Raw genomic sequence first — 27,427 nt, forward strand, 5'->3', positions numbered from 1 at the left:
AGTATGTGGGGCGGCCCAGGAGGAGCCCGTGTTCTGGCATGGTCGCTGTGGGCCCGGGGCCCCCAGGCTGTACTGTGGGGTGGGGGTATGGCTGCCTCCCCACGCTTGGAGAGCCTCAGAGAAAGACCGAGGAGCCCAGCTGAGGCACCTCCTGGGTAGAAGATAGCCCCCACACCCTAGGGACCATGGGGTTGAGGTGTGGGGCCAGGGGCTTGCCAGAGGGCTGGTGGCAGGCCAGGGCTGCAGCCCCCCGGAGGGCCTGTCTCCTGCCCAATCCTGTGGGCGGATGGTGTGTGCAGGCTGGACCCTCCCCACAGGAGAAGGCCGTGATGTCATCTTCCCAGCTGAAGGCTGGGTGCTCACTTGGAGGCCCAGGGTTGAGCCGAGCTAACCCCCCCCGCCTGGGCTTCTGCCAGCCGCCCCTGGCCCTGGCGTGGTGAGGGAGCAGACCTCGCTGCCTGCTGGCATCCTAGCCTGGGCCTGCTCCGTCCCTGGGCTTTCGGGGCTTAGGGCTTAGGGTGTCACAGCTTATCCCCACCCTTCCCCTCACCTCCCTCAAGGCCCCTGCCTGCTCTGGACTGGGTGCCAGATGGGGCTGGGGGCCAGGGCCCGGCGACAAAGTGTGGGGACACCTGGCCTGCCTGCACCGTCCTGTCAGGCTCCAGGCTTTCTGAGTCGGCCTTCCACCTCCTCCAGCCCAGAGGAGGCAAGCAGGTGGGCTGACAGGCAAGGGGCTGGGACTGGGCCAAGCACGTCTGCTCTGTCATCCCTGGGACCCTCCCCGGGAGGACAGAACCGTCCATGTTGCTGGCAGGCCCCGTGGCAGCAGCTTCAGAGCAGCCTTTGGGGGCATAGGGGCAGCCGCGGAGTCTTCACATTTGCCGGGCGGGCCGGAGGGACGAAGCTGGGCAGAGTGGGGAGAGGCCAGGGAGGGTTAGGGACCAGCAAGCTACAGGCCAGACCTGGGGCAGGGAGGGGGTGGGGAGAAGGCCAGGCCAGGCAGGTCGGGGCAGGCCTGCAGAAGGCCGTGTCCCACGTGGGAGCCAGTCCAGGACAGAGGCAGGCGCACCCACCCAGGGCAGCCCTGGCCCGAGCCTGCCCCTCCAAGAGGGGGATGCTGTGGGGGCCGTGTGCCCAGCATCGGCCACAGTGGGAAGGGCCAGAGGGCGCAGAGCCTGCCCTCAGCCATGGCCTCTGGAGGAATGGGCTTCTCGAGGGGCTGTGGGCATCACAGGTGACAGTGAGCCCCCTGGCCCCAAGGCCCAGAGCTGGGCTGGGGCCAGCCTGGCCGTGGCTACAGGGTCTTAGCTGGCCCCGGGCTGGCCCTGCTGCCGGGGCTCAGGGCTCCCACCCCCCTCCTGCTCGGGGCTCCCGGCAAGGTCCACCCGCTGCTCGTCCATCCGCTTGGCCTGCACCCTCTGGATGAGGCTGAAGAAGTCCTCGTCAGGCATGGTGGGGCCGCGGGGCAGCACGTCAGGAGGTGGGCAGCGCTGGTCATCGATCCTGGAGGACTGGGCAGACACAGACTCGTCAGTTGGCAGCTCGGGCCTCCCCCGCCTCAGAGGGCCCGGCCTCGCGCACGGGCCCAGCAGTCCTTGGTCTCGGGGACAAGGCCCAGGCAGGGGTTCTGGCCAGCGGCTCTCTCTGCGTTTACCGGTAAAATCAGCCCCGCGGGCAGTGCTGGGAGCCCCGGCCCCAAGAACGAGGAGCCTCTGCCCAGGCCACACAGGGAGGGAGGGGACTGAGTCACCGCCAGGCATGGGGGAGCAGGCCGGGCTGCGGGGCTGCTGGCTGGCCTTCCTGTACTGCACCCAAGACCCCCCGACAGGGATGCCTTCAGGAACCGCGGGGGCAGGATTGGGGGCTGCGGCTCCCCGAGCCCAAGGTGCGAAGCTCTCCAGGGCGCCCCATCAGGCCAGGGGTCTGGGGCGGGACCAAGGAGGCCCTGGGGCTCCTGTGCAGGGCCTGGAGCAGAAGGGCCGGGAGCCGGTGCGGCTGCTGGCGCGTGCGAGCGTGTGGGCCAGGGGCTCGGGGGTTCTCCGTACGGGCCACTTCGGAGGATTTCTGGATTCGCCTAGGGCCGCGCTTTCCTCTGCTCTGTGGGAACGAACGTCACATCTGGAAACCACACCGTCCCTCAGGCTGCAGCCTTTCCTGTCACCTTGCATGAGATCCCTGAACCCTTCTGTTGTCTCGCCCTGCCTGGGGGACCAGGGGCTGCACCACGCCCCGGGGGCACCCCCCAGCCAGAGCTCCTGCCCCATGAGGAACGGCCAGGAGCATCTGTGGGCACCCGGTGACACCAGTGCAGCCGGCCTGAGCGGGACTGGCCAGAGCCCACCGCAGGCATGAGGAGCCTCCACCCCACACGAAGGTGAAGGGGCCCTGGGCCACTTGGAGGTGGAGAGGGATGCGGGGTGGAGGGGCGCGCAGGGGGGCGGGCATGGGGGGCCATGGGCGAGCATCGTGGGAGATGGGCAGGCACGGGGAGGAGGGCACGGGGGCCCATGGGCGAGCAAGGGGGGAGACAGGGGTGGGCACGGGGAGGAGGGCATAGGGGGCATGGGGCAGGCATGGGGGGAGATGGGCGGGCACTGGGAGGGCACAGGGGGCACGGGGCAGGCATGGGGGGAGACGGGCAGGCACGGGGAGGAGGGTGCCCCCAGTCCCCCAGCCGCAAACCCACCTGGCACTTGACAAGCATGTTGAAGAAGTCGTCCCCCGGCTCCTGTGGGTCCCCATCACCGCGCAGGCGGCCCAGGTTGCTGTGGGTGACACGCAGCCCGGGCAGGCTGCCCACGCTGGCCCGTTGGTCGTCCAGCCGGCGGCTCTGGGAGCTGGCGATGAGGTCCAGGAGTTCCTCAGTCTGTGGGGAGGCCGTCAGCGAGGGCTGGGCTGTGGGGGCGAGGTGGGGAGAGGGGGCCCCACGGGCCGGGTCAGGCCAGGGCCCCATACTACCCTCCACACTTTGGGGGACACGGGGCTCCCAGCAGTGACCCTAGATGCCCTGGGCTGTCCCTGCCACAGGCCCCACGTCCACCCATGGGGGCTCCTAGGTGCCGGGAAGAAGGCCTGGCTTCCCACGCCTGCTCCTGGCCACGCCTGCTCCTGGCCCACGATGCACCCTGACGTGGTATGCCCCAGGGAGCAGGGATGACGACAGGCTTCCCGGGATGCAGCTTTGGGGGAGGCAGGGGATGAGGTGGTGACAAGGGGCACTTTTGCAGCAGGGGTATCCCACCCCTCGGGAGCAAGGGCTCCTGGGGGGCACTGTGGTGGAGGGTGGGGAGTGAGCGTGGCAAGGACAAGGGGAGCTCCATGGGGGGCACTCACCGACCCTCTCCTCCGGGGTGGGGGCAGCTGTGGCCTCGGAGGCCCCAGGCTGGCCCTCCTCCAGGGGACAGCGCTGGTCGTCCATACGGCTGCTCTGGAACTTGCTCAGGAGATCAAAGAAGCACTCTTCGTCGGAGGATGGGGCCCGAGGGATGCTCTGGGGGGTGGGGGGGGCATGCAGTCATCATTGGCTCCGGCCCAGCCAAGGCGGCCTGGCTCCGGTCACCAGCTCCTCAGGCCCCCAGACAGCACTGAGGTTGCTGCTCCGCCCGGGATGAGGTCAGGACCCTCTCCCCACCTGCCCGTCCTCCTCCCACACCCCGCCCCCAACCCCTGCTTGCCCTCCTGGAGCGCTTCCCAGCAGCATCCCCGTGCCCCATGTCCCCCACCCCTGCCCCACGGGACCCTATCACATGCTTGTCAAGAGCTCCAGCTGTGGTGGTAGCTTGGACCCGACCACCCAGCATGTCACTCGCTGGGGCGGCCAAACGCACAAATCAACCAGTAGCGAGTGAGTGACTAGACCCTGCGCCGGCAGGAAGCCCTGCTGCCCAGCTCCCGTATCACAGCGGCCTGTCTGTGCCAGGGCCCCAGCAGCGACGGTGGATCCGGGACCAGTAGTGTCAGGTCATATCACCACAGGCAGGGAGCCACAGCTGGGGGAGGTGAGGGCTCCTGTGTTCCACCCCAGTCCCACCCCTTCTGCGGTTAGACCCGTGGGCAGGCCCAGAGGACAGATGTGTGGCGGCCAGGACCCTGGGTGCAGGATGTCCAGGCTAAAGAGAAGGTGTGGCCGCTCCCCAGCCCCCTGCATGCTGGCTGAGGTGTCCAGGCTCTGCTCTGAGTGGCTGGGGGGCAGAGCCTGGACACCCTGAGGGATTCTGGGAGATGCCTCAGTGTGCAGCCCGGGTGGTGGGGAAGGCTGACCCAGGGGCCACCTGCAAGGTCTGGGCAAGCCCCACTGATGAGGCCAGGGAGGGGGCGGTGGTCCTCAGAGTGAGGGGGGATGGGAAGCGGAGTCCGGGCCACTGGACCTGCCTGAGTCCCAACTGGCAAACCCAGTCCCCCTCTGGGCCTCAGTTTACACATCCATAGGAGGGGAGGCTGGAGGCAGTGGTCTCTCAGGGCCCCGAGGGTGACTGGTGAAGGAGGCGGCTTCCAGGAGCCACCTTGGCTACAGACTGGGTCCTCCCCCTGCTCCCCCGTCCGACGCCGGTGGCCCCTGCCCAGCCCTGGCCTGTCCACCTCTTGGCTAATTGAGGGGGCCTCCTGGGGCCTGCTCAGAGCCTTGCTCATGGAGAGACCACAATAGCTATGGTGTCACCTACTGAGCGCTGGCTGGGGCCCAGATCTCCTGACGACCCCACACCACCCCACCGCAGAGGCGGGTACCAGGGCGGGGGAGCTTGGTTGGGGATCTCCCAAACAGGCCCAGCCTGGGCCCCCAGGGTGGTACGGTGCCCAAAAGTCAAGAGGGATCCAGGGAGGGCCAACCTCATGGGTGGTCCTGACACAGCCTACGGGGGAGCCGTGCCTGTGGCCGGTGTGGGAGGACAGCAGCCCCTCCCCTGTCCCACCAGGGCGGGCCCAGACCCAAGGTTGAGGGAGAGTGAGGAGCCTCCGACTCAGGGCTCTGCTGTCCTGCGTCCTGGCCCAAGACCCCACAGAGCCCGGAGCGAACTGAAAGCTGGCACAGAGTGCACAGGGGCCTGGGCCGGGATGGGGGCCCGGGGGTGCTGCTCTTGGAGGAGTGGTCAGGGCCAAGCATCAGCTCTGCACAGGTGGGGGTCGTGTAGGTGCCTCCCCAGAGGTAAGGGCTGTTTACAGGCTGCTTGGGGCCCCGGGGTCAGCCAGGTGTGGGGGTACACACCGCACCCGCCTACTGCTGGGGACCGCAGGTGGACTGTGGGTCAGGTGAAGGGAGCCAACCCCTCCCAGAAAAGGTGTAGCCGCGGGGCCCCTCTTCTCTAGACACCTGGGTCCTCAGCACTCCAGATTCCCCAGGCTGAGCTAGGTGCTGTTTGCCAGAGGCTTCCCCTGGCCCATCATCCCTGTAGCTGGGGCTGGGCAGAGAGGGCCCCAGAGCAGAGCTGTGCGGGCCCCCTGGGAAGGGCTAGGGCCTCCGTCGTTTGGGGGTGTGTGGGGATGAGGCTCTGGACAGCAGAGAGGCCCCCTCTTGTGTGGTTTGCCACCCTGGGTCCCTGCAGGACACGCTGTGCCCTCTCCATGGGCCCCTGATTTGGGCTCCCTGGGTCCTGCTGGACTTCTGGCCTGGGACTTGCTGGCTCCCCGCACCCCTGCCTTGGCTGGGTGCAGAGGTGCTGAGCTCACCCCAACAGCACCAACCCCAGGACAACAGCTCTGCTCTCCAACCCCCCGTCCAGCATCACATGGCTCCCTGAGCCTCCCGCGCAGGGGACCCGACACTCACGCTAGAACCGTAGCTCCCCTCCAGCGGCCGTGACCGGGCTGCACGCTATGTGCTGTCCCCAGCCTCGGCCATGTGGCGTCTGTGCTGCCCCTGTAGGCTCAGTGCTTAAATAGGCCCCAGGGGCGCACTGTCCCCGCCCCAGAGGGCCCCCCTCCCTGCGCTCACTCGCTCCCGCGGGCGCACACTCACACACGAGGAACAGACGCACACGCACACGCTCTGTAAACACTCAGACTATTTCCAGCACAGAGGGCTCCTGCTCTGGCCCACGGGCGGTCAGGCCGAGGGGTGAGGGGGATGGAACCTGTCTGGGAAGCAGCGTTCCCATGGACAGAGGCCACTGACAGGGGTCCGGCTTCCTTCCAAGCTGGGTCAGCCCAGAAGTAGTCTCTTCTTTCAGCCCTGACTCCTGAGGCCGGAGCCGGGTCTGCCATGGCCGCATGAGGAGCCAGAAGGATGCTGGCCCTTTCCACGGGCACAGGCTGTGTGGCCACTCGCCATGCAGCAGCCCCAGGGGCCACCACCACCCATAGCGCCCTCCCCGCCCCTGCCACTCGCCACGGGGTCCCTTCCCTGCACCCAGCGGTCTGTGGAGCCTTGGCCTCTGGCTGGCTCCTAGGATAGTCCTCGTGCTGGCCCAGGGCCCAGTGCCGGCCGACCCTGGGGCACTGAGGGGAACTGGGTAGGAGCCCTGGAAGGAGGGGAGGATGGGAAAGGGAAGCGGAGCCCCAGGGCCCTCTCTGTCCTGCACCTACAGGGAGCTCAGAGCCCTGGAAGGAGGGCCACCCCACAGTTCTGACTGTGGGGAGCTGGGCAAGTGTCTTCGGGACAGGGGAATCAGGCGGCCACTGGGGTCCAGGCCTCCAGCTGGGGCCAGCCTTGGCTCTCCACCACTGGCATTTCCTGCAAAAGTGTCCCCACAGCCCAGAGCCCTGCCAGGTCTCTGAGGAGCAGAGCTGGGGTTCCAGGAGCTGACCACGGCCTTGGAACCCCAGCTCCACCATTCCTAGCTGAGTGCCCTCAGGCCACCTCCCTCGCTGCCCTGTGCATCAGTTTCCCTTCTTAGGGCTGCTGTGTGGCAAGCCTGAACATTGGCTACTATCCATGTTTGGTAGAAGGCGCCCCCTCCCCCGGATGGCAGCAATAGGGACTCAGCTAGGGCCAGGTTACCATGGGGAAAGGCCTTCCTGTTCAAAGCCTGCTGTGGCTCCCTGGTGCCTGGGGGCCCTCCCCTGCCAGACACTTTCTGGAGGGACCGTGACACTCGGGGCCGGCGCAGCCCTGATCCCCATGTCCTGCCCCAGGAGGAGTTCCCGGGGCCCCCAAAGCCCCGTGTGATGGTGGCAAAGCCCCCGCACTGAGGGCTGGGGGCCCCAAACGCACAGTGTGGGTGGCAGCCCCACTCTGCTGGGGCCTCAGTGGCACCCCCTTCCTCCCCCCTCTCCCTCCAAGGACACAGACCCTGGCTGGCAGGCTGGAGGGCAGTGCCAGGGTCACACGGGGTTGGCAGAGGCCCTCCCGGGCTCAAGGGAAAGACGGGCACAGAGCAGCCCTCCGGGGCTAAGAATACCCTGCGCGGCGCCCACGCTCCTCAGTGTCGGGGCAGGTGCTGATTAAGCCCTCAGAGGAAACTGTTTTTAGACTAATTTCCAGGCATGTGGACCCAGGTGCTCTGCATGCCTGGTGGTGAGGAGTGGTGTTCTAGGCTGACCTCTGAACGTGGCTCGGCGGGGCCTCCCAAACCCTGACCAGCTTCCTCGAGCCCAGACGGGCCAGCCCCGTCTCGCAGATACCCGCCAGGAGCGGGAGGTCCCTGTCCCTCTGCGCCCACTGGTCTGCATCTGACTGCCAGCCCATCGCTCCCTCACCCACCATCCGTCCGCTTCTGGCTCTGGACGCTGTGTACCCAGACACGGCTGCCGGCCGGGCCCGAGGGCCTGTAGTCCCCCCCAAGGTCGTCCTACAGACCCCCAAACACGAGGCCTCCAGTCCAGTTTCTCTATGGCCTGGGCCCAGCCGAGGCCAGGACACAACAGATGGAGTGCTGTCCCTGCACCGTGCGCCCTGCGCTCAGGCCTGGGGACAGCACAGGGCCGTGGCCTCTGCCCCCGGCGGGTGGGGGGTGGGCGCCTGGCCCAGCCCAGGTCTGCAGCACAGGACGGCACCCAAGAAGAGGTCGCCTACCGTGCGGGGGACCTGCACCCGGACGTCTGCGCTGTCCAGCGGGGAGTGGCCGCCCTCTCGGGGCCTCTCAGCAGCCTCCAGCCCCTCCTGGTATTTCCTGCTCCTCATGGGGAGAGGGAGCACGTCCCTGCCCGGCCCCCGCCACTCCCCCACCTGGTGGCTGTCTCCATTCTGCTCCTGGAGAGGGGGAGGAAGGCCAGGCATGGGAGGGGGCCGTCAGCAATCCCAAACCCACGCTCCCCGGCGCAGGACCCCAAGAGGGGAGAGCAGCAGCTCTGTCTCCCAGACCCGCACCTAAGCTCTCAGGGGTCGGAGAGGGGAGGGAGAGAGGGCCTGGGGGTGCGGAGAGGCAGGGCAGGGCGCTGGAAGAGCTGTGAGCGAGGCGGCTGACCCCACACTGAGCAACGAGTGACCACGGCAGCCACGCGCCTTGTTCCCCAACAGACCCCCGCACTGAACCCCGTCCACGCTGGAGGAACCGGAGGCTCAGAGAGGCTAGCTCGCTCCCCCAGGGTGACACCGCGCCCACCTCAGGCAGGTACAGAGTGGGCCCAGAGCCCCACCGTGTCCCGTGTCCAATCGCTTGGGGGCTTGCCAAGGCCTAGCTGCTCCAGCTGGAATGGCGGGGAGCACCCAGGAATGGGAGCCGCCCAGGACGCTGGGGACCGTGGCTGGGTGGGGGCTTGGGGTCTACAGTGGGTAAGGGCTGGGGCTTGTCCCCCGGGGCACATGGCTGGTGGGACCCTGGGATGAAGTGGGAGGGGACAGGGCCTTGCAGGGGCCTCTCCGGGGGCCAGTGGTTGGGCTTGCGTCTCAGGCTGCGGAGGGCACCTTGGTCTCCGTTCGAGGGGATGCGACGCAGACTGGGGTGGGGGATGGAGGTGGCTCAGCAAGTACTGGGCCAGCCTCAGGGACCTGTTCTCCACGCTCAGCTGCTCACGGCCAGCGGCAGCCCCTCTGGCCCCGGGGCCCCAGCCGCCCACCCTGAGCCCCACTCACCCGCTCCAGGGGGAGCCTCAGCAGGCCCCAGGTCTCTGCACTCAGCCTCTGTGTCCTCTTGGGCCTGGCACCTGAAAGACAGCAGGCCGGGTCAGCCTGGCACTGACCGGGGGCTGAGAGGTGGGCTGGCCCAGGCCACCGGGTTCTCCGGGGAGAGTCAGGGTGTCAGCCTACATCCTGGGGACTGGCGGGGGAACGTCCACCTCACGGTCCCCTGTGGAAGCAGACACAGTGTCTGCATGACCTCGCACCGCCCGACTGGACAAGCAGGTGGGAGTGGGGACGGGGCAGACTCTCTACGGCCTGGGCGGGGTCTGGCCTTGGTGCTCCCCACAGGTCCGGTTTCTGAGCTCCTGCCGTACCCAGGGCCTCCCCCACCAAACTCCGTGCAGACGGGGCCTCGGACACCGACCTGTTCACTCCTCATCCTACACGCACACGGGCAGCCCAGGTCCTCCCGGAGTCGAATACCCCTCCAGCTACACACACAGGCTGGGCACCCGCTGGGGGCCCCTGTGCAAGGGTGGGGCTGTGCGAGGCAAGGAAGTGCTGTGGGTAGAGTGGGCAAGGCCCGCGGTGTGGCGGACGCTCCAGGGTCCTGTCTTGGCGGTACCGGACCTTGGACCCACGGCCTGCCCTCGGGCTCGGTGCCCCCGGCAGACTGGGCCTGCAGGCCTGTCGCCGGCGGTGCAGCGTGAGCCCCGGGGAAGCATCTGACCACGGCTGGCGTGTTGTGGACACCTGCAGGCTACATCGCGAGGACGGCCCGCCCTCCGTAGCTACCCCGGCACGGCACGGAGCTCCAGGCGAACACCCGTGGCGGACAGCGCGGCAGCCCGACCCCACCCTGGGCCCACACGCGCTGCCTAAGACACGGTCCCCAGAGCAAGAGGGGCCGGCTCAGGAGGTCATTCGGACCCGCCCAAACCAAACGCCCAAGGCTTCCTAAAAGCGGAGTAGGTGTCCAGCCCTTCTCCCTGTCCTGGCCTCGGGGTTCTGAAGCAGCCACACCCTGCTCCCCACTCTCCAGAGGCCTTGGGTGGAAAAGTGGTAACTCTCGGAGGAGGGGTTCGGGGGCTGCTGTCCCAGGAGGCCAGGGAGGGGACAGCTGCAGCAGCCTGACCAGGAGATGGTGGCCTGAAGCTACCTGGGCCCAGGACGTGGGCCTGTCCGCTGCCCCTCCCCCATGCCTTCAGCTGCCGCGGTCAGGCCAAGCCTGCCTCTGCCCCCTGCATGCAGCCCTTGGCCGGCAGGCAGCGCCCAGGTGTCGACCCCACGTCGTGGGCTGAAGGAGCTAGAGCAGGCCCAGAGGGCGCGTCCCTCTGTGTGTTTCCTCATAAGGGAACCCACTCCACCCCGTGCACCCCCGCCCCGGACTAGGCTGAAGAAACACCTGGATCCATCCCACACCAACCGCGACCAGCCATGGCAGTAATGCACGGGCACCTCCGTTCTGGGGACAGCTGAGTGGCCCGTCGGGATGGGCAGGCCTCTGTGCATAGCCTGTGACTCACCACAACCAGCGACAACCCGGTTCCATCTCCCGCCATGGGTGGGATGGTGGCCCCTGTCTTCTCTGCTCCCTGATACCCCAGGGCCCGATTCGATGTCCCCACCTTGTGTGCTGGGCCCCGCCTGGCTGGACAATCAGGCGCAGGCCACGGTGGAGGCTGAAATGCCACTCTGAGACACGGCTTGTGTCCGGCTCCGGGGCGGGTCCCCTCGTGGCCCTCTGAGCCTGGCTAAATGCACCCTCTGTCAGGAGAGCGGGCTGCCCTCACTGGGGCATGCAGGCCACACCAGCACTGGCACGCGTCCCATCCCACCCAGCCCAGAGGGTGAGGTCTGGAGACTTCCCTGAGCACCACCCCACTCCCGCCTGCGTCTGACCAGCACCGTCGTCATTTCTGCCCCACCAGTCTCGTTCTGCGCCCAGCCCCGACCGGCCCCTCCCACGTGCAGCCTGTCCCACCTACACGGGCAATCCCGCTTTCTAACTGCGTGGCTGTGTCCCCCCAGCTTCTCCCTGCCTTCAGTCTCTTCCAAAATCCCAGCAGCTACACCTTCAAAACAGGTCCAGCATCTCAGCCCTTCTCACCTTGCTGGGGTCTGCCTCCCCGCTCTTTGACCCTGTCCATGCTGGGGGGCTAGAGAGATGCCTGCAGGGCGTGTTCGATCTGCTTTCTCTGTTCACCCTGCAGGGTCCCCCTCCCCATCATTGCTCCTCCCAGCCAGGCTTACCGGGCCCCAGGGCCTTTGCACGGCTATTCTCCATTTAAGTTCAGGCTCACTCCCTCCTCCCCTTCTAAGTCTTTGATCAGATGTCACTGCTACGGACCACGTGTTTGTGTCCCCCACATTCCATATTGAAGACCCAAGCCGCACCTACATCGTGATGACATTAGGAAGCAGGACCCTGAGAGGTGATCAGGGTTGAGCTGAGGCCCTGCGGGTGGTGGGGTGGGTGCCCCTGTGAGAAAACACAGAGCCCCCTGTACCCCCAGACCCCACCGTCCTGGCTCCCTGCTCTTGCACCTCCATTCGCCAGCAGCAGCGGAACCATCAGAAGTAAACATCCAGGTCTTTAAGCGTCCTGGTCTGCAGTGTTCGGTTCCGCTCCCGAGCTGGCGGAGGCGGCGGCCCCCACAAGGCCATGCACACTCACACCCAGCCTCACGCTGCTCCTTCTCCCCAAACTCCTGCAGCGCGTTATCTGTCCACTACTGTCCGCCACACATTGTCACCTCTGGTCACCTTGGGCGGGCTCGCTCCCTGATGAGCAGCCCGTGTTTCCGGGTGTTTATTACGTGGGACCCGTCACACCCAGCTGCCCTCCCAAGACTCTGGATACGGGGGCTCAAGAAAGGAGACTGCCAGCCGTGGTCACAGGGCCTGGAGACGCAGAGCCAGGGTCAGGACATGAGAGGTCAGGTCCACTTGGCAAGCTCCAGAAGGTCAAGCTTGGAGCAGCCAGGAAAGGGACAGACATGAGGACAGCTAGGACCCCTGCGGCCTTGAAGTCTTCGGCCGTGTGTCGTAGGTGCCTGACTCGAGAACGGGGAACAGGCCACCTACTGAGTGCGCGGAGGGACAGGGAAGTGTCCACATCTTTAGCCCGCCCCAGGGAGTGCCCTCATCCCTGCCCCAGGACAACAGTGGGCCCAGTTCCCAGGCGGGGACAGTAGGGCACAGCTGGGTCAAATCACGGGGTCCGCCAGCCAGGACTGGGTGGAGCCAGGGCCTGCAGCCACAGCTGTGGCTCAGACATTCGCTGTGCACATCCCATCCCGCTATGGTGGCCAAACGCAGGGTCCATGGACGGCCCCTACCCTGTGGGACACAAGACTGCTGGGTCCAGCTCCCCAGGGCTCAGGACCGGCCCCACCCTCTTATGAACTGATTGGGCCGCCGCGTCCCCGGGGGGTGCAGCGGGACCTGCATCTGACACGCCCTCGCCGGAAAGGGCAGGCACGCGGCCCGGCAAGAGACCAGACCCAGGCCCAGGCCCCTGTGGCCGGCTGGGAGGAGCCTGTGCCCACCCAGACTTGTTCTGGGGTCTCTGCTGGGATGGGGGCTGCAAGGCTGGGACCTATAATCAACTCACAGACTGAGCCCCGCCCCGCGCCAGGCTCTGGGTCCTCCAGCCGCAAAGCATAAAGGACTCTTGTTTTTCTCACAACAGTAAAGAAAAGCTCGAGTCCACCACCCGCCCACCGTGGCCCTGCCCGCCTCGGCCCCTCTTCACATCCTCCCAGGGCTCCAGGATATGGGGCGGGTAAGCCCCCTCCCTGCTCTACCCTGGCCCCCTTCCGCGCCCCACCCCCACAAACTGACACGCTGTACACACAAGTGCACCATCCCTACCCGCGAGGGTCCGTTTCCAGGCCCCCACCCACGCTCTGTGTGCGTGCACGGGGTCAGTGAGGGAGTGATCCGGCCCCTGCAGGAGTGTCCAGCCGTGCCCCCTCCACAAGGCCCAGCCCCTGCCAGGCTCACCTGAACAGGGGCTCTCCTTCAGAGCTGCCCAGACTCCGGGGGCCTGCCCGCCCCCAGAAGCTGCACTGCAGGGTCTGAAGGCCCCCAGAGATGCACGGGGCCCCCACACCTGCCTCCATGGCCTGAGCGGGCTGCTCTGGAGAGCGGCCCCTGCCAGCGCCAGCAGCGGGCGGGGAGGGGGCTTCCGGAGGCCCTGGCTGGGAAGGGTCTGGGCACGGGGCAGGGCAGCAGAGCCGGCCTGGGGAGGACAGAAGCTGCCTTGTTCCCAGCACGGGCCAGCCGTTGGCCCGTGATGTGCCCCGCCTTTCCTCAGCTCGCAGAAGGGGACAAGAGCGGCACAACCTGGACTAGCCATGCCCCCGTGGGAGCCTTTCCAGAAGCCCAGCCCAGCCTCGCCCCCACTTGCTGCTGGCTTCCTCAGGGGGGCCTCGCAGGGCCAGGGGCTCCAAGCAGAGCTGCCCACCTTCAGGAAAACCCCACCCAAAGGGTCGATACCGTCCTGTGCATCCTGGGGCAGGATGGGGGACGAAGGAGGCGCCCTCCTCCACCCCACCCCCTTCAGCCACAGCACTCCAAAACGAAGGTGGTTGGGGGTCCCAGAAGGCTTTGCGCCTTCACTCCTGTCCTCACCCGAGTGGGAGCGACATGTGCCCCCTGTTTCCCAGAACAGGGCAAGCTCAGAAACTCCCAGCATTAGGCATGGAAACCCTGCAGCCCCTCCACACAGCCCACAGCCTCTTCCCTAGCCGCCTCCTCAGGAGGCCTGACGGGCTCTGGAGGCTGGGGCAGGGTGGGCAGGCACCCCTGGGGAACACGGCCATGAAGGGATTGGGGCCAAAACTCAAAGAACCATAGGTTGGGGTCCGTGCAGGCAGGGAGGGGGCAGCTAGCTCCCCGCTTGGAGCCTGCCCCGCACCCACCTACTGCCCCCGGGAAGCCAGTTCAGGGTGCCCTCCCTGGGCCCCACACTTTTTATCCATTTTTTGCTTTGCAAGGAACATTCTGTCCCCACATGCCCCTGTGTGCCTCACGATGTGGACCTGTGTGGGGTGACCCGCAGCCCGTGAATGAGGTCATTACAGCTGCCTTGGCCCACCCCCAGCTTAGCACCCTGAGCCTCTCTGGCTCATGCAGCCTCCGCTTCCCGCCCCCGGGGCCCAGCCCTCAGCCCGGAGCAGGAGGATCACGGAGACAGGGGCGGTGAGTGGCCCTCTCCTCGTCTTCCCCATCCCCACGGTGTCACAGGGTGATAAGCCAGGGGCGCTCAGGCTGAGTACAGGCCCTCATTGCCGCAGAGACAACAAAGCACTGGCCTGAAGACCTCACGTTCCGGCCACACTTTTGTCCACACTGTCCCTGCCCCTGAATGCCTTTCTACCCCTTACTTTCCAATCTCCCAGTTCCTGAGCTGACCCCAGGGAAATAGGACCGTCTGTCTGTGCCCTGAGCACCCTGGACCCCCTGCCCCCATCTGGGTGCTCCAGAGCAGGGCCAAGAAGGGGGTGCCCGTGCAGACGCCCCCGCGGCTGGGGGCGGACCACCCTCACTGGGCAGCTCTGTCCAAAATTCTCCCGCTGACCTTCTGGTCAACTGCACCCAGAAGCCCAGGCACAAGCCCATGCCCCACACACCCCGGGGGGCCTCCTACCAGACCCCTGCCCACCCAGCCTGGGAACTCACCTTGGGCCTCGTAACCAGCCAGGTCTGGCTTCTCGGTGGCCGCAGGACTGGGCATCCGGCCCAGCAGCAGCTGGAGCTGCGCCACGTTCATGCGGGCCGTGAGCTCCCCGCTGCGGTCCCCAACCTGCAGCCGAGCGGGGCCCAGTTAGTGCGCAGGTGAGCGGGGAGGCTCCAGTGGACCGTCGCTGAGCCCTGCGCCTCCAAGGGAACCATGCCTCACTGTGCCTCAGGGATGGAGTCTGGGGGTTTTGGCCCTGGGTAAGGGGGGGCCATGTGGGCCCTAAGCAGCACCTCCATACCCCAGGAATGCCCGGGCCTCAGGCAGCCAGCCCTGTGCCATGTGGGGCACTCCTGCCAGAGCGCCCTTCAAGGGCAGGTGGCCTGCCCCAGACCCCACCTTTCTCAGTCCCGGAGCTTCCCAAGCACCCCTCAGGCCCCTCAGGCCCCCTCCAGGGTCCCAGGTCAGAGCAGAGGATGGCCCTGCTGCATAGGAGGAGAGTACACCGCCCGAGAACAAGCCCGAACACGGTGAGTGGGCCATGGCCAGACCTCGAGTGGAGCCCTGGGGCCACTGGTGGGCCCCCACCTATGCTCAGGGGGCCATGGGGGCCGGCCCTGCTGGGGTGGGCTCTCCTGACCCAAGCTTCCCTGTTCCCCACCACCTGGGCTCCTATGGATCTTGCCAATAGCAGGCATGGGGCTGTGATGGGTCTGGGTGGGCACTGGGTGCGTGCTGGGGGATGTGGCCATGTCACTGGGGCCGAGGAGGATGGGACTGAGAGAAGGGGGCAGGCTAGGCACCAGGAAGCCAGAGGCCACCTGGGACGACCCGACCATAGTAGGAGGGTCCTGGGTCCAAGGTCCCTTGAAGACCCTGCCTCCCATCCTCAGAAGGGTGTCCAGCTGGGGGGTCCCAGGGGAAGAGCCTGGGGGCGGTCATGCCTTTGTTCCCCTGGGCTGCCTGTGGCACGTCATTTCCACCTTGGCCTGGCCAGGTCCCATCAGGGATATAGGACCCGGGCGTGGGTGGGCCCACAGGGAGTGATGACATTCTAGGCGTGGAACACAGGCCCCCTGCTCCCCTCCCCCCACGCCCTGACTGCAGAGATAAGCACCCACCGGCCTCTGAAGGCTCGCCCAGCACATGACAGCCCGGGAGGGGTGGGGGAATGTCCAGCCAGGAGCCACGGCACACAGAGGAGCCTGGTCCCAGGTGGGCCGGGCACTGGGGGGCCTCTGAGGCCAGCTAAGGCAGCCGTGGGGGACAGGTGGCAGGGGAGGCAGGGCAGGCCAGGCTCACCTCCTGGGAGATCTCCAGGTGTTTCTTGGCAAAAGTCAAGGCCTGTGCGGGGCTCCCCATGGACACGTAGGCATTCCCCAAACTCCAGCACGCCCGGCCCTCGCCCACTCTGCCAGGACGGGAAACAGGTCACAGGTACAGCCCGTGGCCTGCCGGGCCTCGCTGGACCCCTACAGGCCCATGAGGCTCTCACCCCCATGGCTCCCTTCATCCTTGAGGACAGGGACAGGGGCACTCCCCAAGTCATTAATCTTTCAATTAAGGTGAAAAATCATACAAGGTAAAGGCAACCCCCTCAGGGCCAGCCCAGGGGCTCCGTGCACCTAACAATCCATAGCCATCACCATCCGGTTCCAAAACGTCGTCCCCCCAGGAGCAAGAGCTGGCCACTTGGAGCCCCCGGACAGGGCAGCCGGCCAAGAGCCCTCTCCTCCCCGAAAGAGGCACGCAGCCCACGGCTCAGAGGCCCCTACCCCGGCCGCCGCCCACACCTGTGCGTGTGTTCAGACTTCTGTGTCTCCTCGGAGACACGGGGTGCTCAAGGGCCATGGACGGACGTGGTGACGAGGGCCCACCCCCAACCAGCCCGCCCCCAGGGTTGCCACAGTAGTTGGCCCAGCGCCCACCGGGTCTCACCGAGTCCTACTTGGAGCATGGCGGGGCCCGCGACGGAGGGAGGCTGAGGCCAGGCAGGGCTCAGAGTCTCCTGGCGGTCAGCGGTAGGCCAGGGCCTCGCTGGAAGCAGCTTGCAGCTTAGCCCATGAGAACCGGCCAGAATCCCCCGGGGCCGGGCCTGCCCCCAGCGTCCCCATGGCCCCAAAGTGCCCGCCCCGCACACCTGTCGGCCAGCTCCTGGGCGATGAGCAGGTGCCGGAGGTGGTACTCGGCCGCGCGCTCGTAGTCCTGCAGCAGCGTGTACGTGTTGCCCAGGCTGTAACAGGCCTGCGCCTCCACTGCCTGGTCCTTGAGCTGCCTCGAGAGCTGCAGCGTCTTCCTGAGGAGGGCGCAGGTGTCAGCCCCAGGGAGGAGGGTTTCCAGCACCCCCCTTTGCTGGGGGGCCCCCATCTGCGGGGTGGACAGTGGGCGATAGGGATGCAGTCCATCTGCTCAGTGCCCTCAGCTCCAGGGTCCCACGGGGGTCTCCAGAGAGGACTAGGGGCAGCACACCCCAGCTCAGGGTCCTGACTCAGGATGTCAGGGCTCGGCACGGGACCCGGGGCTGGTGACCCGGACTCTGTGACTCAGGCTAGGAGGTGGACGGCTTGCAGAGCCTCCCAGCACAAGCCAGGGACGCCCAGGAGCCCCCGTGATCTTTACCCTCTGAGTCCCTACGAGACAGATTGCACCTGCGCCCTAGGGGCATCGTGGGGGGCAAAGGCAGCTCCGGGGTTCCACCGACAGCGGGAGCCAGGAGGCCCTCCGCCAAGGCCGGCTGCGTCCCTGGCACACGGTGATTTCCGCCGGCACTTACCGAGTGAAGGTCGTTCTTTCCGTCCCTAGCAGCCCCCAGACGAGGGCTTTGCTAGGCCACCCTTCTGGGGTGGCCCAGAACCCCCCACCTGGCCCCTGGGAAGGCTGGGAGGTCAGGCTCACCTCTGACCTTGGGCTGGTGTCCAGGTGGCCCCCCTCCCCCTGGCTGGGCTGGGCAGGTGGGGGCGGGCGGGCAGGCCTGCCTACTTGTAGTACTCAGCAGCCACGTCAAAGCGCCCCAGGAAGATGTGGGCGTTCCCCAGGTTGCTGTAGGCCCTCCTCTCAGCCGCCTTGTCTCCAAATTCCTTAGCAATGGCCAGGCGCTGAGGACACAGACCCAAGGCCCGGGTGGTCACCCAGCAGCCCTGGGACCTGAGGCGGACAGCAGACATAGCCTACACACCCAGGGCGGCCAGGCCAATGTCTGCACGTGCAGAGGGGTCCGCCCAGGTCCCTGTACTGAGCACCGACGAAGCCGGGTGGCTGGGGGAGCCCCGCAGTGCACTCACCTCCTTGTGGAAGGCTGTGGCCTCCATGAAGCTCCCCAGCAGGTAGTGGGTGTTGCCTAGGTTGCCATAGGCCCTGCCCTGGGCCGCCCGGTCGCCCAGCTCCTTCACCAGGGACAGATTCCTCCTGGGGGTCGCGTCTGTCTGAGCCACGTCCCTCTCAGTGCATGGGAAACAGGGGCCCTGTGACATCCCCACCCGACCAGGCTAGAGGGCGATGAGCAGGCAGCCTCTGCTTGGCTCCTCCCAGGAGCGCGCCCCAGCGGGCGCCGTGTGAGCTCCAAGGCCGAGTCGGGGCTCATCTGCCCCAGGCTTCTCCCATGCACAGACGCTCGGCCCCACACCCCTGGCCTTCTTGCAGCCAAATGTTTTCTAAATGCCACACGTGGCTTCTCCGCACCGCTGTGGATGACTGACGTGTGGGGAGATACCGGGGGCTGGGGTGGAGCCCCTCCAGACCCTGAGCACAGGTGCAGTGGGGGGTGGGGAAGGAGAGCTGACCAGGCTATCGCCATGCAGGGGTCTGTGGAGAGCCGATGGGGCCAGATAGGGGCGCCTGCCACGCCCCGTGACCAGCAGCAGGTCGTCAGGAAGCGCGAGGGAAAGTGTGGACACCCGGCGGCTCACCGGCTCTGCGGGCGCCCCTGCCCACCCCACTCACTCATAGAACTCGGAGGCTCTGCGCAGGGGCTCCCGGACGTCCGGTGGCAGGTGCCCGGGGTCCTGTGCGGCAGTCCAGGACAGCTGCTTGCCCTTGGCATGGTACACGTTGCCGATGTTGTACAGCGCCCTCGCCTCCCCAACCTGAGGGTGGCACTGAGGTTGGGGGACCTCTGTAGACCGGGCCCCCAAGAAGCCTACTGTCCCCGATCCCTATATCCCCTGAGGCAAGGACCTGGAGGGGGCGATCACCACATCCAGACGCTAAGGTAGGGCCGGAGCCCCAAGAAGGGCTGGGGGGCCTCGCGTGTGACGACTGCTCTCTGAGGACACCCCAAGTGACTGAGTCACAGGGGGGGGGTGGCCATGCCTGGTAATGGGCACCCCTCTTGTCTCTGCTGCCCAGGGGGAGGAAGGGCCTCCCAGCAAGGCCTGGCCCCCTTGAGCTGTGACTTGGGGTGAGTCACCCTATTTCCTTATCTGTGCTGATCTCACAGGGTCACAGAGGGAGGTCACAGAGCAGGACAGTCAAGTGTCCGCACCGGGCTGGGCCCACAGCTTCCCCATTCCCCCTGCTGCCACGTGGCCACATCTCCCTCTGGAGCCCAGAGCGGGGAGGTCGGTGAGAGGAAGAGCTGACATGGATGTTGGGGGGCTGGGGCCTCTAGCTTGGGCAGCGGGCCAGGCCATCCTCCCATCTTCCTCCCACGGGGGACAGCGTGGGACCACAGGTCGGGGGTGCTGGCCTCCCAGGGAGCCACCGACTGACCTTGTCCCCCTGCTCTTGGGCGATGTCCAGGTGCCTCTGGCAGCAGACGACGGCCTCGTCAAAGCGGCCCAGGACCTTCAGTGTGTTGCCCAGGTTCCCACTGGCCTTGGCCTCCCCCATGCGGTCCCCAATGGTCCTAGAGGGCAGTGGGGAGTGAGCAGCCAGGCTCACTGAGGGCTCCAGACGCTGAGTCCAGCAGGGAGGCCGGGCAGGGGTGGGGCTGGCCTGGCAGGACCGGCCCTGAGCCGACTGGGGCAATGCTGGGCAGGGGTCCTGTGGCTGGCGGGCGAGGCCCCCTTGGGCAGCCCCCAGGGCGGGGAGTCCAGCTGGGGGTCACTTCTCTACGGGGCCCAGCCTGCAGCTGTCAGGGCCTGGGGGGCGCCGGATGGAGACCGAGAGAGCCGGGGAGAAGGGGGCACCTGGCAGTGTGAGTAACTTTCAACATGCTGGTGGGGCGCGGAGGACACCTGGGGCTCGCTGGCCGGGGAAGGGCCCGTGGGCATGGCTGGTGGGAGTCCTGGGGAGCTCCACTCCCTCTCAGGGGCCCCCGCTGCTGACTGCACATGCGAACGAGGGGCAGAGGGTGGGAGACAAGCAAGGGAGGTGTTCGGGGATGAGAGCAGCTCGAGCCAAGGCCCGGGGGCTGAGGGACGGTGGAGACGTGGGGAGCACAGGTGGTCGCCCCCGCCAGCCGACACACACACAGTCCCGGAGGCAGGCCCACAAGCGCGGACATACTCGGGAGAGCAGGCCACAGCCACGCCCACGGGCAGACAGACCGACCCAGTCCCGGTCCCCCGCGGGCTCCGCGCCGCCGAGCTCCCCGAGGCAGGCGCCCGTGCTCACCGCGCCAGCAGCAGGTCATGCCGGTGGTACTCCAGGGCCCGGGAGTACTCCTTCAGGTAGAAGTAGGCGTTGCCCAGCTGGCTGTAGATGGCACTCAGCGTCTTCAGGTCCTCGGTGCCCACCTGCACCGCCGCCTCAAAGAACGCTGCGCCTGCCTTGAAGTCCCCCGCCTTGCAGAGACGCTCCCCCTCCAGGGCGAGCTCCAGGCACGAGGCCTCCATCCTGGGCGGAGGGGAGGAAAGTCACAGCCTGCTTCTCACGCAGCCCTGCAGGGGACGCGGGCTCCCACCCTGTCGTCACGAGGACCACGAGGCCCTCCGACAGCGGGATCCACACTGCACATGTGCGTGCTGTGCCCGGGAGCAGGTGCCAGGGCCGGTGGCACGCCTATCCCCCAGCTGGCACACCTGTGCACCTCACCAAGGGTGTCTCACTGCCCGCCCCTCACTACCAGGGCTCAGGGGCTCCGGGCAAAGGCGTGAGTCTGTGACCACAGCAAGGCCTCAGGCCACGGCGGCCAAGCCCCAAACACAACCTCCCAAGAAGTCTCAGGCGCCCGGTGAGGGCTGCCCCAGAGCCACATCCCTCCTCCAAGGCGGCCTCGGCAGCCTGGGATGGGCCCTGAGTGTCACCAAGGACAACCGAGGCTCAAAGAGGTTTGGAGAGCTGGCCAAGGCCACATGGGCAGAACCGGACCCCCCCCTCGTCCTAGAGTACGCCCCCACCCTCCAAGGTCTCCATGGGGGGCTGCAGGCTCAGGCATCATCTGTTCTCACCTCCCATCCATGGGGGAGGCAGGGCTGCATCCGAGCCAAGGGTCAGCCAGCCCTGGAAGCCGAGGAGCGCTCAGCTGCCCCACGGCCACGACTGCCTGATGGACAGTGGCTCCCCCACCTCATGGCACTACTAGGGGAAGACAGGACAGGACCACGTCTTAGGATGAACCCGACCCCTGGAAACCGTTCCAGGTTTCTGGTCCATGAAGCAAGCCTGACCCCAAGGGTCCAGAGTTCCACATGACAACCTGGGCCCTGGCCAGAGGCTGCGCCAGCCCCTCCTCCCCTGACCTTTGGGCGGGGGCTTCAGAGAAACAGGGCCCTTCTCGGCCCCTAAGGTGGGGTCTGGGCCCCCCAGCTGCTAGCCTGGGCCCTGCGGTCCCTGGGCCTTAGACCACCTATCACGGGAGCCTCATATGTGGGGCCACTCAGTCAGGCCGGCCCTGGTTCGGGCCCTCCCAGCTGTGGGGTCCTGGGAGGCCACATCACCACTCAGAGCCTTGGTTTCCTCCTCTATCCTCTTCTGGCTGGTCCCGTGGGTTCCCGGCTCAAGGCCTGGCCCGTGGCCCTGCCCTTGGGTGGGAGAGTGGGGCCCCAAGCTGGAGGGCACCCTGGCAGGTGACCGCACATGCAGCCCTGGAAAAGTGGGGGGCACGTTCCGCACGGCCGAGGGCCAACCCCGACCACCCGGGTCCGGGTCTGTGGAAAGCCTATGGGTAACTGAAAATGTTCACACCAAACAGCCCACGTGGCCCAGGTCACCTGCCCCTCAGCTTTGTTGGGTCACGCAGTGATCAGCAGTTACTGGTGGGGGAGCACACGGCTCCCTTCAACCAACCAACAAATCTGTCTACGGCAGTGCTTCTCCACCGTTTGACCAAACCCCCTTCGATACAAACCGCGGTGCCCTGCCCACTTCACCTCTGCATCGTCAGGAAAACACGCATTTTCAACGTTTCCAACAGCACCGCTTACCAAGAGGCAGGGGTGCACCTGTGCCCTGAGACGCTGGGCCCAGCACCCCACACCCCATGGGCTCAGAGCTCTCTGCTGGGAAGCCCCCCACCTTCACAGCACTGTTTGCCCAGCCTCGACCCCCCAGCATCAGGGCCACTCCTCCCGGGAGGGCTGGGCTCTGGGACCTGGCACCGCCTTGCCTGCACCAGGTTCTAGCCGAGCCTGGGGGGTCCCTCCGAGAGCCGGGGGTCAGAGCTTTGGCCTCATACCCACCCCGCTCTGGGAAGGCCCATCCAGATGCCACGCTGCAGAAGCCCCCCAGTGGCCTACCCCCGTAACCACTGCCACTCGTGGAGCTCCTTAATCTAGGCCTGCCAGGCCTCACCCAGCTGGGCACCAGGCCATGTGACACCGTGGGCCAACCTCTCCTCCCAGGGGACTTAGCAGCCTCGGGGCTATGACGCTGCCATGTCCGGACCAAGCTCACCCTGCTGGCTCTGACTGGGTCGACAGTGGGGAGAGGGTGGACGGCTGCCCCCAACCCCCGGGCCTGCCTGGACACCACGGTGAAGGAGGATTCTGGTGCAGGAAGGGCTTGGGGCCCAAAAAAGCAGGAGGTGGGGGGTCCACAGAGGGGTGTCGGGCGTGGCCACCCTGAGTCCCAGACTGGCCAGTCTGACCCTGGCTCCAGGATCGTGAGGACGATCCTCGACAGGCCCTGGACAGGCCGCAGGCAGGGAGTCCGGGCTGGAAGCCCCACCCCTTCTACTGAGCCCGAGAGCCCCCCACGGCCCCTTGACCTCCAGCACCCACCCCCCTGCCCCCGTCACCACCCAGCACACCTCTTCCTCCGCAGGTTACGCATCTTCTGCACGTAGAGCCACAGCTCCAGGCCCACAGGCAGCAGCAGGGGGTGGGGCCGCGGGGCACCGTACACCACCTTGCACACGGCCTTCTCTGCCAGGCTCAAGGCCACAGGCTGGCCCTCGGTGGAGGCGGCCGGCATGGCGGGGCTCCAGGCCTCCCTCCTGGCCCACCAGCTCCCGGCCCACCTTGGTTGCCAGTCCCGGGAATGCCCCGGCCTCGTGGTCCCCCTGCCTCCACCCACCCCAGAGCAGTGGGCCGAAGGCTCTGGCGTCCCGAGTTCCAGGAGACCCCAGGTCCTCAGGCAGGCTGTCCAGGGCCTCCCGGGGACTGAGGGGGATCAAGGGATCAGGACAGCTCAGAGCTGGGGATCAGCACTGTCAGCAGGCAGGGCAGGGCCCAGGCGGGGGAGAGGCCTTCTCTGCCAGGCCACTTGCCCAGCTCAGCAACGGGCATGGGGATGGCAGAGGGCTCCAAGGCTGTGCAGCTCTGGACCATGGGAACAGGAAGGGGGTGCAGCTCTGGGGTGCCCTCTGACCCCAAAAGTACCTGGAGTCAGAGCACACGGAGAAACCGAGAACAAGAGGGAGGGTGGGAGGCCCAGGGCAAAGACCAGCCCAGGTACAGGATCTCAAGGCCAGCACCGGCCCTGGGGGCCCTGTTCACTCGGCGGTGGGGGCTGGTGAGGCTGAGTCTCCGGAGGGCCCGGGGCAAGTGAGGACAGGGATGGGGGGATCTGGTCCCAGGCTGCCTGCCACGCCAGGTCCTGCTTCCCAGAGTGTCCAGACTGAGTAGCCCCCGACACTAAGGCTTCTGCCAATACCCCCATCCACCCCCCCAGACCACTCAGCTGACAGGTACAGGGCGGGCCTGGGTCACCGCGTTTTCACACGGCTCCTGTTAACGAACTAGCGCTCCAAACCCTCAGATCAACCCCAGGCCCCCTACTCTGCTTCCCAGGGCCCGCCTGAAGGACAGGCTACCCTCCCCTGTCTTCCCTGAGACCCACCCAGGCTAGCCAGGCCCACATCCCTGCTCAGGGAAGATTCCGGAGCCTCTGTCCCGACACCACCTCTGCAGGCCTGTGGGTGTTTGCCCCGTCACCTGGCATGTGCCCGCTGACACAAGTGACGGACCGGTCTGCAGCCGCACTGGGCTGCCCACTCTAGCACCAGTCTGTGGAGTGGGCCTTCCTGCCTTCTAGCCACACGCCCTCCCTGCAGGATGCCCGGGGCCTGTCCACCCACAGGCTACCAGGAGTCCCACTTTTGGGGTACGAGAGCCCCTGCAGCTCTGGGCTGGGCTGACCAGAGTTCGCAGAGCTCCCCAGGGCTGTGGCCACAGCTCCCCGGCAGCCTCTCCTTTCCCTGGGAGAGACGGCCTTCCCACTTGGGATGTGTCGCCCTTCCTTGCAAGGGCCCACCAGGCCGGCTTGCCCAGAGGCCGGACCACAGTGGCCGGGAGGAAGGACACCGTCTGCCAAGCTCCTGCCACCCACCTGCAGGCTTACCGGTTAATAAAATGGTGACGGACTCCTCAGTGGCCAACCTTACTCTTTGGCCACATCACGCCCACACCCTTCCAGCCCCGCCTTGGCACCCAAGATCGCACCCCGCAGAAGCCATCAGCCCAGCCTCACTCGGACCAAACTGCTGCGCTCTCCACCAGGCTCCTGCCCTCACCCACCTGTCCCACCAGCCTCTTCGGGGTCCTCCGGGGCAGACACCATGGCTGGTCTCCAAGCCAGGCCCCCAGCTCCCACCGCACAGGGTTAGCTGGGGGCTGTGTCCCCCTTTCCTCCATTCTCTGCTAAACGCAGTCACTGACCTCCCTCTCCAGGGATGTCTGCCCCAGTCTGGGCCACCAAGCTGATGGGCCAGGGCCCCCGCTCACCCCATCCCGCTGCCCCCAAAAGCAAAGCCATTGGGACAGCACAGGGCAGGGAGCATGGTGGGAACAGGAATTGCTGGTGGAGAACACGTGTGTCACCTAGCTTGGGAAAGCGCTGGGGGTTGTGTTTCTAGTGAGCCCAGGGGCCAGGCCATTAGCCTGCAGATGTCCTGCCACTGCCGGTGCCTGGGATACAGTGGAAGGAGCCATAGTGGAGACGGGTAGGTGGCAGGAGGCCATCCCACTCCTGAGGATGGCCCTGTCTGGCCACCTTATGCTTGGGACCCACGTCTGACAGGGCTCCCCACGGTGCGGGTGCTCACCACTCCGCCAGGGCCTCCCCACTTTCAGGGACCTCCTGGCCACCTGCCCCTCCCCTGAACCCTTCTCTCCCAGGCCCATCAGCCCCTCCCTCCCCAACCCCTTCTCCAGGGAGGAGACCCTGCCTCCCCAACACCGTCCCCTCCCCAGGGCCCCATCTGGGGACTTGTTGGGCCCATGGGCACACTCACGCCCCTCTCTGTGCGCATTCCGAGGCCAAGTCCCCCAGACCCCATGTCACCAGGCAGGAATTTGGCACGGGAAGGGAGCTGCTGGGGGAGGGCTAGGCCCGGCCCAGAGGTTCGCCCGGACGACTGTCTGCAGAGTGGTTAAACCAAATGGCCGCTCATGGCCCCCTCAGCTGCCCTGCCATAGGTGGGCTTGCTGGCCTGAGTATCCAGGGGGTGGACAACCTCCTGACGCCTTCCCCCAGCCCAGAGGAAGCTCCTCCCTCCTCTCCAGCTAACAGCCCCCACCCATCCAGGATGCTCCCGCACACGCTCCCCAACTCCCACCCCTGCCTGCCAGCCTCCGAAAGCCACCACTGAGCGGGACCCGCCCTGCCCACAGCTGGCTGTGGGTACCCAAACACCCCTGTGAGGGGTGTCTGCACAGGCCCACAGGAGGGCTTGCGGCAGCACACCCCAAGTCTGTGCTCGGCCTACCCCTTTGAGCTCAACTCAGCTCTCGGCTGGCAAGGATGCCTGGCTGGGCTCAGGGCCTCTGCCAGCGTCCCCTCTTAGCTCTGTCCCTGCCAAGGACGGCTCCCCCCGGCCAGGGTCCTGCCTGGCGTGTTACTGCTGGGCCCCAGCACCGGCCCACACCCCCGACTGCCAAGTCAAGACTGTGGATGTGGACCAACACGAAAGGGACCCCAGGCTCAGCTGTGCAGGGGATCCTCTAGGGTGGGCCTCCAGTGTCAGCTGCCAGGAAACCCACCCGCACACCCCTCCCCCTACATGGGGCCCAGGAGCCAGTCCGGGGGGCTTAGCACTCAATCCTGGGACCACACAATGGCAGCTGTGTCTGACCAGTGGCACAGGGACCAAGGTGGGAGGAGCGGCAGGCGTCCTTTTCACTCACCACCAGGGCCTCATTCTGCACTTTGTGGGGGGGCAAGGAGGGGGGGCACACAAAACGGGTTTGCTGCTGACGCACTGGCCAGCTGGGGCTGGAGAATCCTCTTGGGCAAGGCTGGGCCCCTCGAAGGCCCAGCATCTGGGGAGGCCGCCAGGTCCTAGGAATGATGGTGTCCGTCCAAGTCCAAGCTGGGGACCTGTCAGGCGCCCTGGAGGCAGACAGTCCACCCCCTGCCTGGCACTTGTGCCGACTGTACTGGGCCCCCAGCATCCCTGGCAGAGTCCATCCCCCTGGGAGGACCTGGTGCCCACGTGCTTGGGCACCTGGCATTGCCGTGCAGGACGCCCTGGCCCGGGGTCAGCAGGCAGGGACGCCCGCAGGTGTCAGCTCAGAAAGCGCGGGCCGCCAGCCTCCATGCAGGGGCCCGGAGGCTGGAGCCTTCTCAGGCAGACACGCACCCCACCCAGCTGGCTGGCTCTGCAGCTTGGATTCCAGCCTGTGGTCCCCTGAACCCAGATTCATGGTGGGGCTGGGGGGACAAAGCCGGGTTCCTTCAGCCATGCTGCCTCCAGAGAACCCAAACTGCAGTCGTGGGGAGGTGGTGCCAGGCTTGGGAGGGAGCTCCTGGCGGGCCCCCGCCACACACCTGCTGGGCCAGGTGGCCCAGCTGTCAGGAGCGCAGCTGGGAAGCTGAGGGTCTCCCTCCCACTGTCCCAGGGCAGGGCGTGGGGGGGCAGTCCAGCAAGCAGCAGCCCACCCCAGCGCACGGACCATCTTGACCACTGGCTAATTCTGGCCCCCAAAGGGCACCAGCCCTGGGAGGCCTGCGGCCCCCACCCTCAGTGCCCCCCCATCCCTGCATGTCCTCCCCCCCACGCCCCCCACCCTTGCGGGCACCTCCCCCACCAGGGGTGTCCCCTTCCTCTGCATCCCCTCCTTCACCCCGGGTGCCCCCTACCCCAGCACCCCGTCCTCCCCAGTCCCCGCCCCCGCGGGAGCCCCCCACCCCTCCACCCCTCCTCCCCCGCGCCTCCATCGCCGGCAGCCCGCAGGGAGGGCGCGTCGCCGCCACGTTGCGCGCCCACCGCAGCCTTTGTTCCGGGCCTCCCGCCTCCTGCCGCGGGTCCCCGCGCGTCCCCGCTCGTCCCCGCAGGCCCCCGCCGGTCCGCCCAGCCTACCTGGAGTAGAGGCGCCGAGCCGGGCCGGGCAGCTCGTCGGCGGCGGGCGGGGCCGGGCCGGCCATGGGGCTGGGGTCGCCGAGGGCCGGGGGCGCACGCCCCCCCCACCCCGCTCGCGCCGCCCTGCGCCTGTCCCCGTCCGCTGTCCGCCGCCCACCGTCCACCGTCAGTCCGTCCCTCCGTTGGT

At 67.1% G+C, this 27,427-nt stretch overlaps 1 protein-coding gene across 3 annotated transcripts; it reads right to left on the reverse strand.

The window, feature by feature from the left end:
* Positions 1-428: 428 nt before the first annotated feature.
* GPSM1 (G protein signaling modulator 1) lies at positions 429-27,427 on the reverse strand. Of its 3 annotated transcripts, none has more exons than XM_032866208.1 (14): positions 27,241-27,426; positions 20,175-20,396; positions 19,329-19,464; positions 18,561-18,703; positions 17,903-18,026; positions 17,601-17,716; positions 16,762-16,917; positions 15,924-16,032; positions 14,624-14,747; positions 8,948-9,018; positions 7,949-8,125; positions 3,334-3,490; positions 2,687-2,895; positions 429-1,511 (listed from the first exon to the last, which is right to left on the reverse strand). In XM_032866208.1, the coding sequence occupies exons 1-14, from the start codon at positions 27,303-27,305 to the stop codon at positions 1,305-1,307; spliced, it is 2,016 nt and encodes a 671-aa protein (XP_032722099.1). In that variant the 5' UTR covers positions 27,306-27,426; the 3' UTR covers positions 429-1,304. The 3 variants fall into 3 exon arrangements, with proteins under 3 accessions (XP_032722099.1, XP_032722101.1, XP_032722100.1); XM_032866210.1 differs by lacking the exon at positions 27,241-27,426 and adding an exon at positions 22,750-22,937; XM_032866209.1 differs by lacking the exon at positions 7,949-8,125 and having other exon boundaries at positions 27,241-27,427.

This window comes from Lontra canadensis, unplaced genomic scaffold, assembly GCF_010015895.1.
Source record: "Lontra canadensis isolate GAN:19392208 unplaced genomic scaffold, GSC_riverotter_1.0 scaffold30, whole genome shotgun sequence".
NCBI lineage: Eukaryota > Metazoa > Chordata > Mammalia > Carnivora > Mustelidae > Lontra > Lontra canadensis.